At 36.9% G+C, this 14,768-nt stretch overlaps 1 protein-coding gene across 25 annotated transcripts in view; it reads left to right on the top strand.

Annotated features, from left to right (window-relative positions):
- Positions 1–14,768, top strand: part of NRXN1 (neurexin 1) — a 738,722-nt gene that overhangs the window by 330,406 nt on the left and 393,548 nt on the right. For all 25 annotated transcript variants that reach the window (XM_075413190.1, XM_075413188.1, XM_075413180.1 and 22 more), the window contains one exon: positions 11,075–11,197. In XM_075413190.1, coding sequence (XP_075269305.1) covers positions 11,075–11,197 — 123 coding nt within the window. The remainder of the gene's footprint in view (positions 1–11,074; positions 11,198–14,768) is intronic.

Here is a 14,768-nt window from a genome sequence, read left to right as displayed (position 1 = left end):
CAGCTTGAAAGCAAGTGTGCTATTTCCTAGCAGAAAACAAAGTAGATGTACATCATGGGCTCTCAGGGGAAGAAGTATTCTTGCATCTCCAGCTAACGTTTTGCAGGTCACAGAAGACACTTAGGAAGTCAGTCGACAAGCTAATCAGCTATGAATAAAAGGAGCACTAGCTAGAAAAGACTTCAATGATTCATGACTTCTTGATTTCCTAAAATTACATAAACCAAGATACAGAGTGCACCTTTAAAAAGTACAAGTAGGAACTTCTGTCAAGAAACTGACTTGTTTTTTTCATAACAAAATTGTCCTTCACTGACACTGAGCACAATCCTTAAGAGATAACAAATGGCAAAAGAGCATTTCCCTCAATGTTGAAATCAATTCCATCTACTCAGTTTTAAAAGTCATTCTATTTTAGTTTTATACAGGCATGCAAGAGTCAGGGCAAGAAACTGTGTGGAAATAACAGCTAGCAAAAGGTGCTCGACTGTACATATTGTTAGCATGCAAATGCTTGAGCAGCCATAACTGCCAAATGAAATTCTCAAAAAGTTGCAAGTGAACAACAAAAAAGTAAAACTAAAAGTCACTATTGCAGATGTCACAGTTAAATTCAATTTCATTTAGCCACCGTATATATATGTCGGAGAAAGTAATAGGTTTAGAAGCAGCTGAAATGTAGTGTGAAAACTTTGATGCAGAATGCAGAAAAAGGCCTTGTTTGCAGAAAAGAAACACGCATTGGTCTTTTGGGTAAGAAATCACATGAAGAATCTGGAAAAGTTACTGAAAATTTACCTTTAGTAAAATGCCATATTAAACTTATGCAAGCTGTCTCAAACGTACATAGTATCCAAGACACTGGAGTACTTTTGTTCACAACAAAATCTTTACTGAGAGAAGTGTGTGGTAGTTTTTTGACATCTTATTTTAGGCCAAGGAGTCCTGAAAAAGTATGTCTGAAAAAATGCTGTTTTTATAAGGAAATTTTTATAGGTTCCTTGATAATTAGTATTCAGATTAGTTTCATGCAGATAAGGAATATCAGACGTAACTCGAAATCAAAAGAAATATTTAAAGGCTATTTACAATGTTGAGTACAATTTCAGTCTCCTGAAATTTTCAGTGAAAAATTCAGGGTATTTTTCCTTTAAAAGAAATTTTCTTTATAAGAAAGATTCAAACAACTGTCAATGTGTATTGTTTACCCTTTTTTTAATTGTACTGGAGCATTGAAATCTTAAGGTATGTATTCACTTTATATGACCCTGCTACTGTTAATATGCTAAGTGCTGTTCCCTATGGCCCATTGAGAACATCAGGAATCTTAAATTCTGGATGAAATCAGGTGCAGCTGAACTGGTGGCTCTTCAGAATTGAAAAGGTCTAAAAGTCACTGTGGTGACGACACTTTACAAGGATAAGATTGGAGCAAGAATGACATGACACAGTGATAAAGAGATATACAAATCAGAAAAAGTCTGGTTTTGGAATTACTTTGTGAAATAGTTTAGGAATACACAGGAAAATAAGCATAGGCCTTATATTTCGTCTATCACATAAGTTAGAAAAAATCAGAGAGCAGTCCCGTACCCGTGAAAGTCAGTGGAGGCTGTTTATAGAACAGGGATCACCCTTTGTATTAATCTATTTGTAATTTCCAAAAATGGTGTGAAATGTCTATTTTAGTGCTCCTTGCTTGATTCCTGTCTATGTACAAGCATCCAAGAAAAAGCAGTGTCAAGAAATTGTGCTTTTCTATCCACGATGAGTATGTAAATATTCTTAAACATTTACATATGAATCAACATTCACAAATCTTTGAACGTTATTCTTTTTACCCTTAACTAGGCAAAATGTTATAATTCAGCGTTTTCATTAAAAAAAACACAAACAAAGAAAGGATATGAGTATGAGATTTAGTTGTTACATATTTTATAACAGCTGTGCCTTGGGATGAAGACACCTGTAAATTCAGAGGAGCTTATTCTTAAAATAAAGTCACAGTCCAAATTCTTTTCCTTTCTGTGCCAACTAGTTACCAATCTGTTTATTCTTAAGCACAATGCATAAGATATAAGGGTAAAATGAAATATTTAAGTGGTTTTTTTCTGTTATATTCGGTTTTGCCTAAACGTAAAGGTAATGTTTTTTATAAGAAGGTATATTATGGAGAAGCATACTTAAGTTATGCTTACTTATATTTTTAAATGTACTTCAGAGTTTTGACAGCTGTGGTTTGATATAAATGGGCACAGTCAATATCAAAGTCAGAACGCCTAATGTGTAATCAGAGCTGTTTCTGCTTCTTTCCAGTTGTCAGTTATAATCTAACCAAAGCAAAATAAGTATTCCAGTTCTCTCAGGGGGAAAAAAAATGATCAAGTGTGTACCAACTTTTTCTGCAAAATTCACTGGAAGTTAGGTTATTTTGCCTTCACTGGGTTTAAGTGGAAAGAAAGAGGGCAGATTTAGCAGTGGAAAACCGTAGCACAGGTTCTTCAGACTCCTAAAGGATGCCTGCACTGTCAGGGTATACTTTGAGATCTGTTATAGGTGACTACGTGCCTGTTCCCTGTAGCAGCTGTGTATCTTGGGCGTCTTTGTATGTATTAGCGGATTGACAGCGATTTGCAGATTGGCAGTTCAGGTCCAGATAATCAAAATTATTTAGATAGCTGTCTCATGGTGAAATCCTGCCAAGTCAGAATTCCTCCAGATCTCTTGGCTTCAGAGGAGACGGCAAAGTTCCTCTGGAGGCTGAGACACCGTATTTGAATAGTAACTTGTAGAGATGATGTCTAAGGAAATTGCCAGGTGTATCACTCCATTTCTTTGAAAGCTTAGGGGAATATTCTCACTGTTTCTAGAAATCCCGGACAGGGAACGTATGTATTTCTGCCTGTGTGTTTTGTGGGGTTTGGGGCTTTTAGTTTGGATAGTCAAGACAAGAATAATGAGTCTGTTGAGGTAAAAATCAAACTCCCTTTGGGAAAGCAATAAATGAACTTGAACTAGTCTTAGGATCACTTTTTTCCCTTAGTCTAAGCCCACATCTCACAAATGGATATCCTGGACGCCATTAAAGTCATATCAGAACAATGAATATTTACTTTTAAAAAACTGAATTCCAGTATTACTTAAAAATGGGGTTTCATGTTAGTCTTCATAATTGGGTTTCATGTTAGTCTTCGTACTATTTTACAAAGGAGTTGCCAAATCAGTTCATAGGGTTTTTAATCCTGTTGATGTTACAGGAGGGAAAAAAAGCAAACACTATTAACTCCAGATGAATTAGCCGTTCTTTTCTCCTCCAGTATTACAAAGTTTTTGTTAAATAGAAGTTAAGAGAAATTTTTCATTGAAACACATTTTCAATATAAGAACGCTGTCTGTAACACAAACATTCTGGGAAAATTTCGGTATTGTGAATGAATTAAAATTTCCCATTTCATTCTTCCTTGTGCAATGCACTAACTTACAGTGGATTATCCTTTAATAAACAAGCAAAGAATAACTTTTGGTTATCAAGCCAAATTGTTGGTGTTTTTTCCCTGTATTATTCGGTGTCAGTGTGCTAGATGAGTTGTTGCGGTGACTCCATCCAGGTTCTTCAAGTCCCTCCTCTCCTTGGTGGCCAGACTTTCCAGCTGGCTTCCCTTACTGTCATTCTGTGATCTCTTCTCAGGCTCAGCTACAGGAGTGTTCTGGGAACTGGGGAGCTGTCTGAGAAAATGGGATAGCAGGCTTATGAAATCGCTGCTTTCCTCATGTACTACAGTAGCTTAGGTAGAATGAAGTTGAAGATGTTGGCTTGAAAGTGTATTAAGTGCACCTTAATTAAAAAAAAAAAAGTTTAAATGTAATCAGCTTAAAATTCTTGGAATTTTTCATTCTAGCAGCCATGTCAAACTAAGATAAAAACAAATTAAGATTTACTAAAAGTCACACCAGTAGTCTGTGGAAGTGAATCTGCTGAATCCCAATTCAGAGTCCTAGGTTTTGGGTGCACTTTAAAAAATGTAGCATGATTCCAGGCAGGATGTGACCTTACAGTGTATTTGCAATGCTGCATGATCTTTGCAAGTGCACCTTTTGTTACGTGCAGTAAATACAAGTTAATAATCTTGCACTGAAACTTGCTTTGAATTAGCATAGAGCTGCCATGTATTGGAAGTTCATGCTCACTTTACCTACAGCAAAGTCAATTGTCAAGTTCAACTAATTTCTGAAAATTTGCCAGAAGATGTCCAGCAGAGAGCTGAAAAAGCAGCAACTGTATGTTTCAAGCTCATTGACTTTGCTGTGCTTTAGTTCAGGGCCTTGGGGTAGATTCATAAAACCTTTAGTAGCTTTAGCACATTTTCTGATGGTCATGATCCTTAGAGAATGGTGCAGAAGAGAAACTGCTCTCTTAATAAAAGTACAAGGATCTAGGTGACCTCTGGTTTCGGCTTTTAAAAGGTACTTATCTTTCATTGTTTCCGAGAAGGAGGAAAATTACATGTCTTTAAGGCTGTTTATGTTTCACTTGCTAGGATATATGACTTACAAAACTAAATTAAAATGCAGCTGATTCCTAACAATAAATGTTTTAAGTAATGTGTTGAGAAATGTCTCTAGCTGGGTTAGGCATTTCATAATGCAGTAAGAAAATCAGTTTATCCGCTCATGTACCCTGAATTCACGTATGATTGCAATTGCAATTTCAAACCCATTTTTTCAAGAAATACGGTCCAACCCAATTATTAACCAGCAAAGCACACTTCCCAACTTTGAGACCATTGCATAGGTGTTCTGCGTATACCTTGATATGACAGGGAAGTCCAGAAGCCAAAACTTGCAACTCAGAAGTTTACTCTTTCTGATGATTCTTTCTTTCTCCATCTTGCTGAAATTCAGTAGCGGTCCTCATTCTGTTTGTAGAGAATAGGCTTTCACAAGAAAGTGGTTTATCATCAACACCTTTCTTGGCAAACACCAAGAATCCTTAGATTTAATTTAGGTCCAATAGATCTGTCTATGTTCTGCCCTCCCACCTTGATCTACTGGCGCTATTTTGATACTAAAGTGTCACTTTAAACAGCTTTAAAGAGATTAATGGATGAGTATGTGCACTATCGTATCCCAAATTAAATAGCTTGCTAATGGCAAAAGGTAAACCAAGTTGGGAGAGAGTTAGTACAGCTCAGGCCATGGGCAGGGGAAGCAAGTTCGCAGATAAGAGAGAAAAGAAACAGGCAAATGATGGTAGAAAACTCTGTGTCCTCAGACCTGGATGTGGTGCTTGATTCCTGGATAGGGTTTTTTTATATTCTTCTATGGATTTTTCTTCCCCAGTGCATTCATTGTGTATGCTGGTTTTCCTTACTAGTGAACTAGATCAATATTCAATGCAGTTTGTTTGTATTTTGGTCATGTAGAGGAAGGCAGTAGAATTTTCAAAAGTACCTTGTTTCGCTTTCTGCATTTCTAGATGAGTCCATGTACAGAAGCAGATTTAATATAGCATTTCTGTTACTCAAAATAATATGAGCAAATCTATTCTACAGCTGAAATGAAGGCTCGTGAATGATATTAGCAACTCTAATCTCCTTCATTTTAATTTCTGAAATGACAGGTTTTGTTTTAAAAAGCAATAAAAATACCCTAAACTGCCAATACTTTACCCAAATTGCCAAAAGCAATTTTGCCTATAGTAAAGCTATTATGGGCTGGAAGATTTTGATCAAGCAGTGCAGACTGATATATTTTGTTTGATACATTTTGGTGAATGTGCTGTTCTTGCGGAAGTTTCTGTATGAGTCTGTTAGGAAGGAAATACAGTTGACAAAATTTCTTTGACCTGCAATAAGAATTTCTCAAGTTAATTTATCAGTTAGCTTTAAATGATAAGCTGATACACATTGCTGATCTTTAAAAGGCAACGAAGTGTTTCTAGTAGTAAGAAACATGCATAGTGAGGGAATTTCAGGATGATGCAGATGCAGTCATTTAAAATACAGTTAATTCACTATATAATTGACTTTTTAAATTCATGTTTGCAAATGAGTGATTCAGAAGACCAGAATTGTTTCTGCAGCCAACCATCATAGAAAGGGTAATGAAGATTAAGATGCTTTCCCCTATTTGTCTTGTCTTTCTGCATCTAATTCTGGAGGAATCTCTTCTGAACATTTTGTGCTGCAGACTGGCATAGAATATAAACGACTCAAAAGGTTTCCACAGTGGCTGTGAGACTGGCTGTTTGCTGGAACTGAAGTCTAGATTTCAGGCATGTTAGATTTACCCTGGAAAGCAGTAGTAGTAAGATGGCACGGAGTTGTCTGGTTCTGCATTAAGAACTTACGATAACACTCTTGGGTGTCTCTCAGAGCCACTCAGCTGTCTTCACAATTCAGCTTGCTATACATATATACAAATATATATTCTCTTAGATGTAAGGCTCCATCTGAAATCCTGGCTCCCTGACCTCAAAGTACTATTCTTTGTTAACTGGAGCGAGAGCAGGGTTTTGTCCTTTTGTCCACTTATTCTCTCAAATTTCAAATGGGAAATGCTACCTGATATTGACTGCTGTAGTATGCATAGTTATTCATTAGCAAACTGGACTGAAACCATTGACACTTCTTACACTGACCACTAAATAGATAGTAGTGGCTTGCCTGTGAATAACTTGGGTTCCGTAGGTTGGTATAGCATTCACTGAACCATGTAGTCTCCCTTGCTAGTTTCCATTTACTTTGTCTTTCTTTCGATACTTCATATTTTATATCTACTTTTGATCACAGAATTTAATGCTCCGAGCAAGTCTGGGTGGCATTTTGGTATGTGCCTTTGCGGTGGATGACATTGTAAGAGCCAGTAATAATCCCTGTGTTCAGTTCAGACAAGTAGTTTTGAAGCTAGTATCTTGTTTCAAAGTGACCTGTTTGTTTTTATGATGTTCTGTTCAAATAGTGGGTTAAAAGATCTCCCAGTTTAAGTACAACAGGATGGTTATCTATAAGAGAAAAAGTAAATATGTGTGTTACCGTCAATTAACAGGCAAATTTGAGTTCAGCACATTTTCAGCACTTGAAATAGGCTTAACAGGCTCCTCACAAGATAGTAAAGAGAACAGGAATCTCCAGAGAGTGTTTAGAATATTCAGCACATTTAAAATGAGATTTTTCTTTTGGAGGTTCATACTTTTTTCCTTTCATTTGGAAAAGGGCTGAAGGCAGTTAAGTTCTAACTGAGGTACTGAAAACAAAAGAAGCTCAACTTTGGGTGCCTAACTAAAGGTGTAACTTAGGATGTTTGGGGCTTTACATTTAAGTGTCCTAGTTCATAATGAATTGCATCATCAAAGTTTGTACCTCTATTGACTAGCTGCACAGTCTGTATTTTCCAATGTAAAAAGGTGATTGTACAAGTGATCATCTGCTTTTAAATGGATGTGAAGATTTTACGGGCATGATGGACTATGAGCAAATTGCGAGACCCATAAAAGTGCCTGTACTTTTGTACTATCCATTCACACTAGGGATATATAAAATCTAGTAGTTATTTAATCCTTTTAAATAGGAAAAGACCTGATCATAGATGCAGATAGTAAATTTCTGCAGCAAGAGGAAATTTCTTTCTACTTAAGCAAGAGGAGATACTGAGTGTATTTTTGCAGGTTACAGCCTGCCTCTGAAAGGAAAGGCTTATGATTAGGTATCAGCGTCTGAGAGAATCAATAGCTCAGAGAGCAAGTGAGTGCTGGGTATGTGAAGCAAATTATCTGTGTCCTGTCTAGAAAGAGACAGATGAGTTCCAGTGGAAGGCCAGCATGGCAAATAGGAGTAGAGGGACGAAAGGTTGGAAGGATAGTATCAGACCGTAGAAAATGGAAAAAAAATCCCTCATCCTTTTTTTTTTTTTAGTTAGGGCTCTTGCTTTTCTTCTCGTGAGAGATATTTAATATTTTTAAAGAAAAGAGAATTAAAAAAAGACCAACCCCTTAAAAGATGGCAATATGCCAACTCTTATTTAAATATAACAACACTTTCTGCTGGTGTGAATTAAATGAAGTGGAATCAGATCAGTGTAAAGTCAGAATAAGACTGGAGATCCAATGATTAAGCAGGTTTAGATTTATAGTAGATTAACTACTAGAGCACTATAAACCAGGACAGAATAAGAGTCTGAACTGTTAAGATCTCAATAATTTGATGGTTAAATAAATTTCAGGTCAATATACTTGAAAGTCAGTGAGGAAAGTACTAATATAAACTATGTTTGTGGTCTGCGAATGCCATTTAACAAATATGTTGAGATTTTCTTTTTGTAGTCATTGTACTCTTGTGTGGTATCAAGGACCACATGTTTTTGTGCTTAAGCACTTCGAATATTTTGGCCAAAATACGCTGCTCACACACACATTTACTATTTTTGTATGCCAAAGCATGTTCTTGGCCATGAAGCAGACCAAGCGCTACATTCTCTATGGGAGTGATGGGCATCCATTCTTCCTGATCCACCTCTCCAGCTGCCATGGAAAACTATGCTACTTTGCAGAGATGCAACATGATGTGACGGGTGCATATGTAGTACTTGGACACTGGGTCTTGCTATTTTGTAGTTCCTTGCATTCTCTATGGCAAAGCAAAAATTTCTGTTCTCTGTTGCAGTTCAGCCTCTTCTCCATGTAAGGTAGCTAGTTTCCATAAGGCCAGGACTGATTTCAGTGCATTGTTCCTGTAGCATCTTATACCCAGGACTGTGTGCACTGCGAACAAAGGCAGCTCACAGGTAGTTCTGACCTGATTTTTTTACTCTGACTACTCTTGCAAAGGAGATAGACTGATACATAGGAAAAAATACATTTAGTTTTATGACAGGAAGAGTTTGCAAGTCCCTAACCATTAAAAAGTAATTCACATATTTTTCTGCCTAAATATGACCAGCCAAGTTGGATTTGTTGTTTATATACACTGATGCATCTTTACATGAATGGGACACTACAGAGTGTTGTTCATGTGAGAGTAAATTAAAATTGCATACGCTTTTAGGTCTTTTAGAGATCTGTTGTGAGACAAGGGAGACTAAGTAGTTTAACTACTTAAAAAATTTTAAACAAAAGAGTTGGACTAATAAATGAAGAAGGACTAACATGTTTAAAATAGTGAGTGAAGTATTTCTAGGCAGGCCTATTGACTATCACTACAAATTTTACTCATGTGATTTAAGCATTTTTGATAAATCCGTCCCTTGTCTCCTAAATCTAGTTAGAAATTGCTTCCATTGAAGCCGCTAATAAAATATAGAATAATAGAAATTGCTTAAAGAGCGTGATTCACTGCATGTGTATCACCATATTCAACGAGAACTTTATTCACTTAAGCTTTGTGCAAAACTGCTCTTTCTCTTGTCAGAGAAAGTAAACATGTAAGGAACAGAACAATTGGGGTAGTTGATATCATTGAGTACATGTACATTGCTTTCTGCTGGATTTGCATACCTTTCCTAGCCTAGTGTCAGTATAGAGGCACAGACAATGCAATACGATGTTATCGGAATCTCACTGCCTTTGCTGTAGCTGGTATTTTCCTTCCTGGATCCCCTGACCTGCTCAAAATAGCAAAGATTGCATATAAAAGCAGGGCAATCAACCATCAGCAATTAAAAAAATGCTGATAGAAAATGGAAAAGGTCTGAGATTAAAACTAATATGCTGAACAGCTACATCAAGCTATTCTTTTCCCTAGCTAATCTTTTCCCTCCAAAGGGAAAAGGTCATCAAGCTAGTCTTTTCCCTCTGTGAAGTCCTGAAGTCAGAGAGGCTTTGATTTTAGACAATGTCATATAGTACTCATTTATTAATAGACCTCTTCCATCACAGTTAGCCTGCACTGGGTGGAAAAGAATACAGAAAGAAATGTGGGAAGGTTTCAGAGTCAGTGACATGTGCCTTTTTTAAAAGAAGGCTGACACACGGGATGTAGTCACCTGGAAAGACATAGTGGAGGTAATGGTCTGACTCAGTGTAACCCTAATGTTTTCACGTCAGATGTTACTTTATTATATGTCTCTCTCAGTTAGCAGCCTTTATTATGCCACAGGAACTGAAAAACAGGCGAGATCTGTCTTGGAGGAATGTAATTTGTTGATTGCAGATTAGCTTTACCTTTTTGATAGTCACCATATAGGTCCAATAACTCAGGTTTGAGCACAGATGTTTTGATTGATTAGTTCAGCACTTGGTCAATCACCTACTCGTATCAATGATAGTTCACAAGATTTTTCTTTTTCTTTTCCTCTTCATGGTCAACAGTCCAAGGGACAATTTCCATAATCATTTTCTTCTGAGAGACTTTTTCCTAGGTGTTAAAGATAACGTCTTTCCTAGATTTGTGAATACTTCAGTTATTGCAAGTCTGTTGTGCTATAAGTAGGATTATATTTGTTTCAAAAGTGTGTGTTTGTACTGCTTGCAAAAATAGCAGATTACAAAAAAGGTATCCCTGAAACAAAAAAAGGAAAGCATGGTTTGGAGGTCTGGTAACATCAGAAGGTACTGGATCTGAATATTAACGAGTCATCTGGATAATAAGGTAATAGATGATGTTCTGAGAAGTCCTAATAAACAAACATAGTCTGACAAGCTCACATAGATTAAGAAAAACATAACACACATGCACGCACATTTACCACTTGTACATTTCCCCAAATTATTTTTAATAAAGGAACAAAAATCTGGTCTTGTAATCACATGCTCAAGTTCTGGCTGTGGTAATCCCATTTCTTAAAGACTTGCACATGACTGGAAAAAGCATAACTAAATCCATGTTGACTGTGCCTATTTATGACAACCTGGGTCATTAAATGTTCATATACAATACATTTACGTTGTTAAATATACAGTAGAAGTGTTTTAACATAGTGGCTCTATATTTGGAGGTTTGCTTAGATTTTGTAATTTCCTTACTCGATGTAACTTTTAACATTTGCCCAGCCAGTCCCTGTCTGTCTCTCTCTTTCTCTGTGAGGTTCACGTGTAAACTGATTTAAAGATTGCATAATGACTATTTGGCATATCCTACAGGCAAAGGTCCAGAAACCCTTTTTGCTGGCTATAACCTCAATGATAATGAGTGGCACACAGTGCGTGTGGTTCGGCGAGGAAAGAGTTTAAAGTTAATGGTGGATGACCAGCAGGCCATGACAGGTAGTGTGGCATTGTGATTCTGTGTTACCGGGGGGAAACACAAAGCAAAAAATGACAGAAGTAAAATGCCTTTATCTGAAAACAACAGATGCTTTTTTCTTTTCTTGGGTGAGATAAAAAGTCCATGTTATGCATCTTGAAATACTGCTACTACAAGCGCATTATTACACTTGATGTTAATGTTACTCTAGCATTGCTGTTGAAATTAATGAAAACCTCCATGCTGACTTAAATGAATGTTTTTATACAGTAATTGGAGAGAAGTCATTTGATACATCACTAATGAGAAAGCAAGTAAAATGCTTTTGGCAACACAATGAATTTTTACTAAGGTTAAACTCTAAGCCACTGCTGTAAGAAAGAATTTCATAAATGTTTGAAGGAGATTATTCTATTGTGTTTTAAATCTTGCATCAGCTGTTCTCAATAATTAAATGGTAGGGAACAGGTTTTTCTCAAATATTAAAATAGAAGTTGGAATGGGAGAAAAAACATGGCATGAATGCTAACAGATGTTAGAAATATATTCCTACGTATATCTTATCAGAAGTTATAAGAGAGAAGACTTTGATTTTGTTCTGTTCAAGATGAGGCTTACATATGTGTCATTAATAGCAACAGATCTGGCTTCTGGCCCCGACTCCTTACACAATACAGTGTGCCTAACTTTGTATTAGCTGTTTAGTATGTTCCTTTGTTTTCATATAGTATTAAATATCTCTTGTTATTTGTTTTGAGCTTTCTTAAGGTGGTAACAATTTTAATGGTTTTTTAAAGGAAATTACCTTCTTTAGTAGTCTTTTTTTCACCTCAGCAGAACACTGAACACCATGTCACTGGTAGAAAAATAATTGCTATGTATTCATATAGCTGCAAAAACATACTTTCTAGAATCAGAAACTACTAATATATCTTCCAAAGTTGAAGCAAAAATTTAGTCTGTGTATGTGATGATGATCTGGGTCATTCTCCCAAGAAAGAGTTGGCCTAAACCAGTTATTTTCTTTGTGAAAATAAATATATAACACTGGAAGAACTATACTGAAAATTATCATCTTGCTTCTTCAAATGGCAACTCAAATAATAAAGCTACTTTGTTGATATTTTCTAGTTAGAGGAAGCTGTTTAGATCTCAATAAAATATAGTGTCTAAAACCAAATGCCGATTTCCTGGGCTCCCCATAGCATATTTTCTGTTTACAAATACAACTGGTTACAAAACTACCAAGAAGTACTGTTTTCACGTTTGGGTTCAGTCCCAGCTGCTCAGCAGAACTTCAGAAAAATTAAAAATATGTGTGAAGGATTAAGATGAAAACAGGAGGTTTCTATCGTATGTAGTCCAGTTAAGTGAACTAATAAGTAAAGAACGCAGGACTATTAAGTTCTTGTAATCCCTCTCTATTGCAGATAACAGTAGTTAATATCAAATATTATGGTCTCAGCAAATAGCTGAGACACTGGAGCAGGCTTCGTAGACAGGTGGTTGATGTCCCATGCCGCTCAGTCTTTAAGAGGCCTTTGGATAATGGCTTTGATAACATGCTTTACTCAGCCCTGAAGTGATCAGGCAGTTGGACGGGTTGATCATTGCAGGTGCTTCCAGCTGAAATAGCCTATTCTAGCTGTTAAAGCCAGTGAGTCTTTTCTCTTCAGTTGACTCATAATAGCACAAAAGTCTTTCCTGTAGGTCTAACTTTCTGGTACAACACTTGTGTTCTTTCCACATGCCAGTACCTGTATCAGAAGCTGGCCACTTGACTCCAAATCCCTCTCAGTTCTCCAAGATGAAAGTTGCCTATATTTGCGTAATCCACAGATGTTTAATGTTCTTCATCTAAAGGGAGAAAGTCATCCCTGTATTTTGGAGGGAAAACGTCTTCCTAAGCTCCCTGCAGGAAGCTGTTGTGGCCCATCTGTGGCCTCCTCCATCAGAGAGGAGGGAACTGGCATGAGAGAAGCTAGAGGGAACTTGAAAGTCTGACAACATGGGAAACCTGCTGTTAGTCCCAGGAATATTACATTTTCTACATGGAAAATCTTTATTGCCGTGCAGCACTGTGTGTTGCCAAAGCCTTCATGAGCTTAAGTTTTCACTCCCATCTGCTAGAAAGTCAGAAGTACACAATGCAATTGAATGTGTAGTATCTCTGAATTTCCTGAAGGGGTAGTGGAATAGTTGATATATCAGATTGGAGTGCTCTTACTCTAAACAGCTTAGAACGTTTCTTCAGATATCCCAACAATCAGAAATGTGGTTAGATTATAACCTGGTAGTTATTCAGACTTCTATTACACTATTTTGGGGAGAAAGTCCATTTTTTCCTGATGCTCCCATAACACTATTATTATTATTATCAAAATGGACTTTTTCCCAAAATTTCCAGCTTCTCCCCGTCATGCACTGTTTTTTCCTTTTCTGGATTCCATTTCCTATATCATATATGAAAAAATCCCAAACATATCCAGGAAGCTTAAGCTGGAGGGGAAGCCATTAAATTGTTCAGCCCCACTTCCCATTTCTTACAAGTTATAAAATACAGCCCGTTCATCCATGCACTGAGCTGAGTTGTCTTTGGTGAAAGCATAATTTATGCATGGATAAATGCATAATTTCAGAATCGTAGCTAGCTTTCATTGGAAGTCATACAGGTGGTTTTGAAAATTTTACGCATCATAGAAGAGTTTAAATAGTCGCAGCCCTGATACACTTTGTTTTCTAGAAATGTACAGAAAATAAGTGGACTCAAGGAGGTCACTGCAGTTAGGTAATGGAAAGGATGCCTCGCTTATGGTTATGAAAAGAAACTCGCTTGGCCTCTTGTATGTCCCATAGCATTACAAAAGGTAATGCATTCTGTGCACCAACCTAACAAGTTAAAAAACCAAAACACCCAACCTTGTAAGCACAAATTGCAGTCTCTCTCTTTTTGTTCATTGCTGTAGTTGCAAATACTGTGGACCATTATGTGAAGTCTCCAGTCCTGTTAGCATATTTGTACAACTGAAAAGTTAGACGGAGATTTGGGATGTGAGCCCAGATTATGGAACTCTTTTATTACTATGCTCAAGAAAGAAATACATTTAAGGTAGCAAATGGAGTGAGGATACTGTGCTACAGGCCAAAGCTTAGTGGATTTTTGCCATGACATTTATGCAATGCCATCTGAAGTGATACAAGACTGGAATATATAACGTTCCTCCTCTAAAACACGATCTTCAGCTCTCTGGCTGTGATCCAATATGTAGCTCTTGGCCTTGCAGAAAGTTACAGATTTGGCATTTTTCAAGACAGCTCCCTGACTCATTACTGCAAGGAAAAATCCACCTTTGCTAATACATCAGGAGAAGTGGTGTCTGCAGAACTTCTGTTTAGAAACAAGAACATCAGGAAGGCTGTCCTTGGGGATTAAAGTGCCTCTTGTAGTGCTCAGCCTGTGTGACTGTAGATCCCAGATGCTGGTGGTGTTCAGTGACATCAGTTGAGTTAGGTCAGAATGCATCCTGAAGCTAAGCAAGCTGCTTGTAAATATTTATCATAAATTAATAAAACACTTTGCTTCTTTCTTTT

This window comes from Opisthocomus hoazin, chromosome 2 (genome assembly GCF_030867145.1).
Source record: "Opisthocomus hoazin isolate bOpiHoa1 chromosome 2, bOpiHoa1.hap1, whole genome shotgun sequence".
In the NCBI taxonomy this organism is placed as follows: Eukaryota; Metazoa; Chordata; class Aves; order Opisthocomiformes; family Opisthocomidae; genus Opisthocomus; species Opisthocomus hoazin.
Note: the sequence above shows the minus strand (reverse complement) of the source record. Positions and strands in the feature narration are given on the sequence as shown.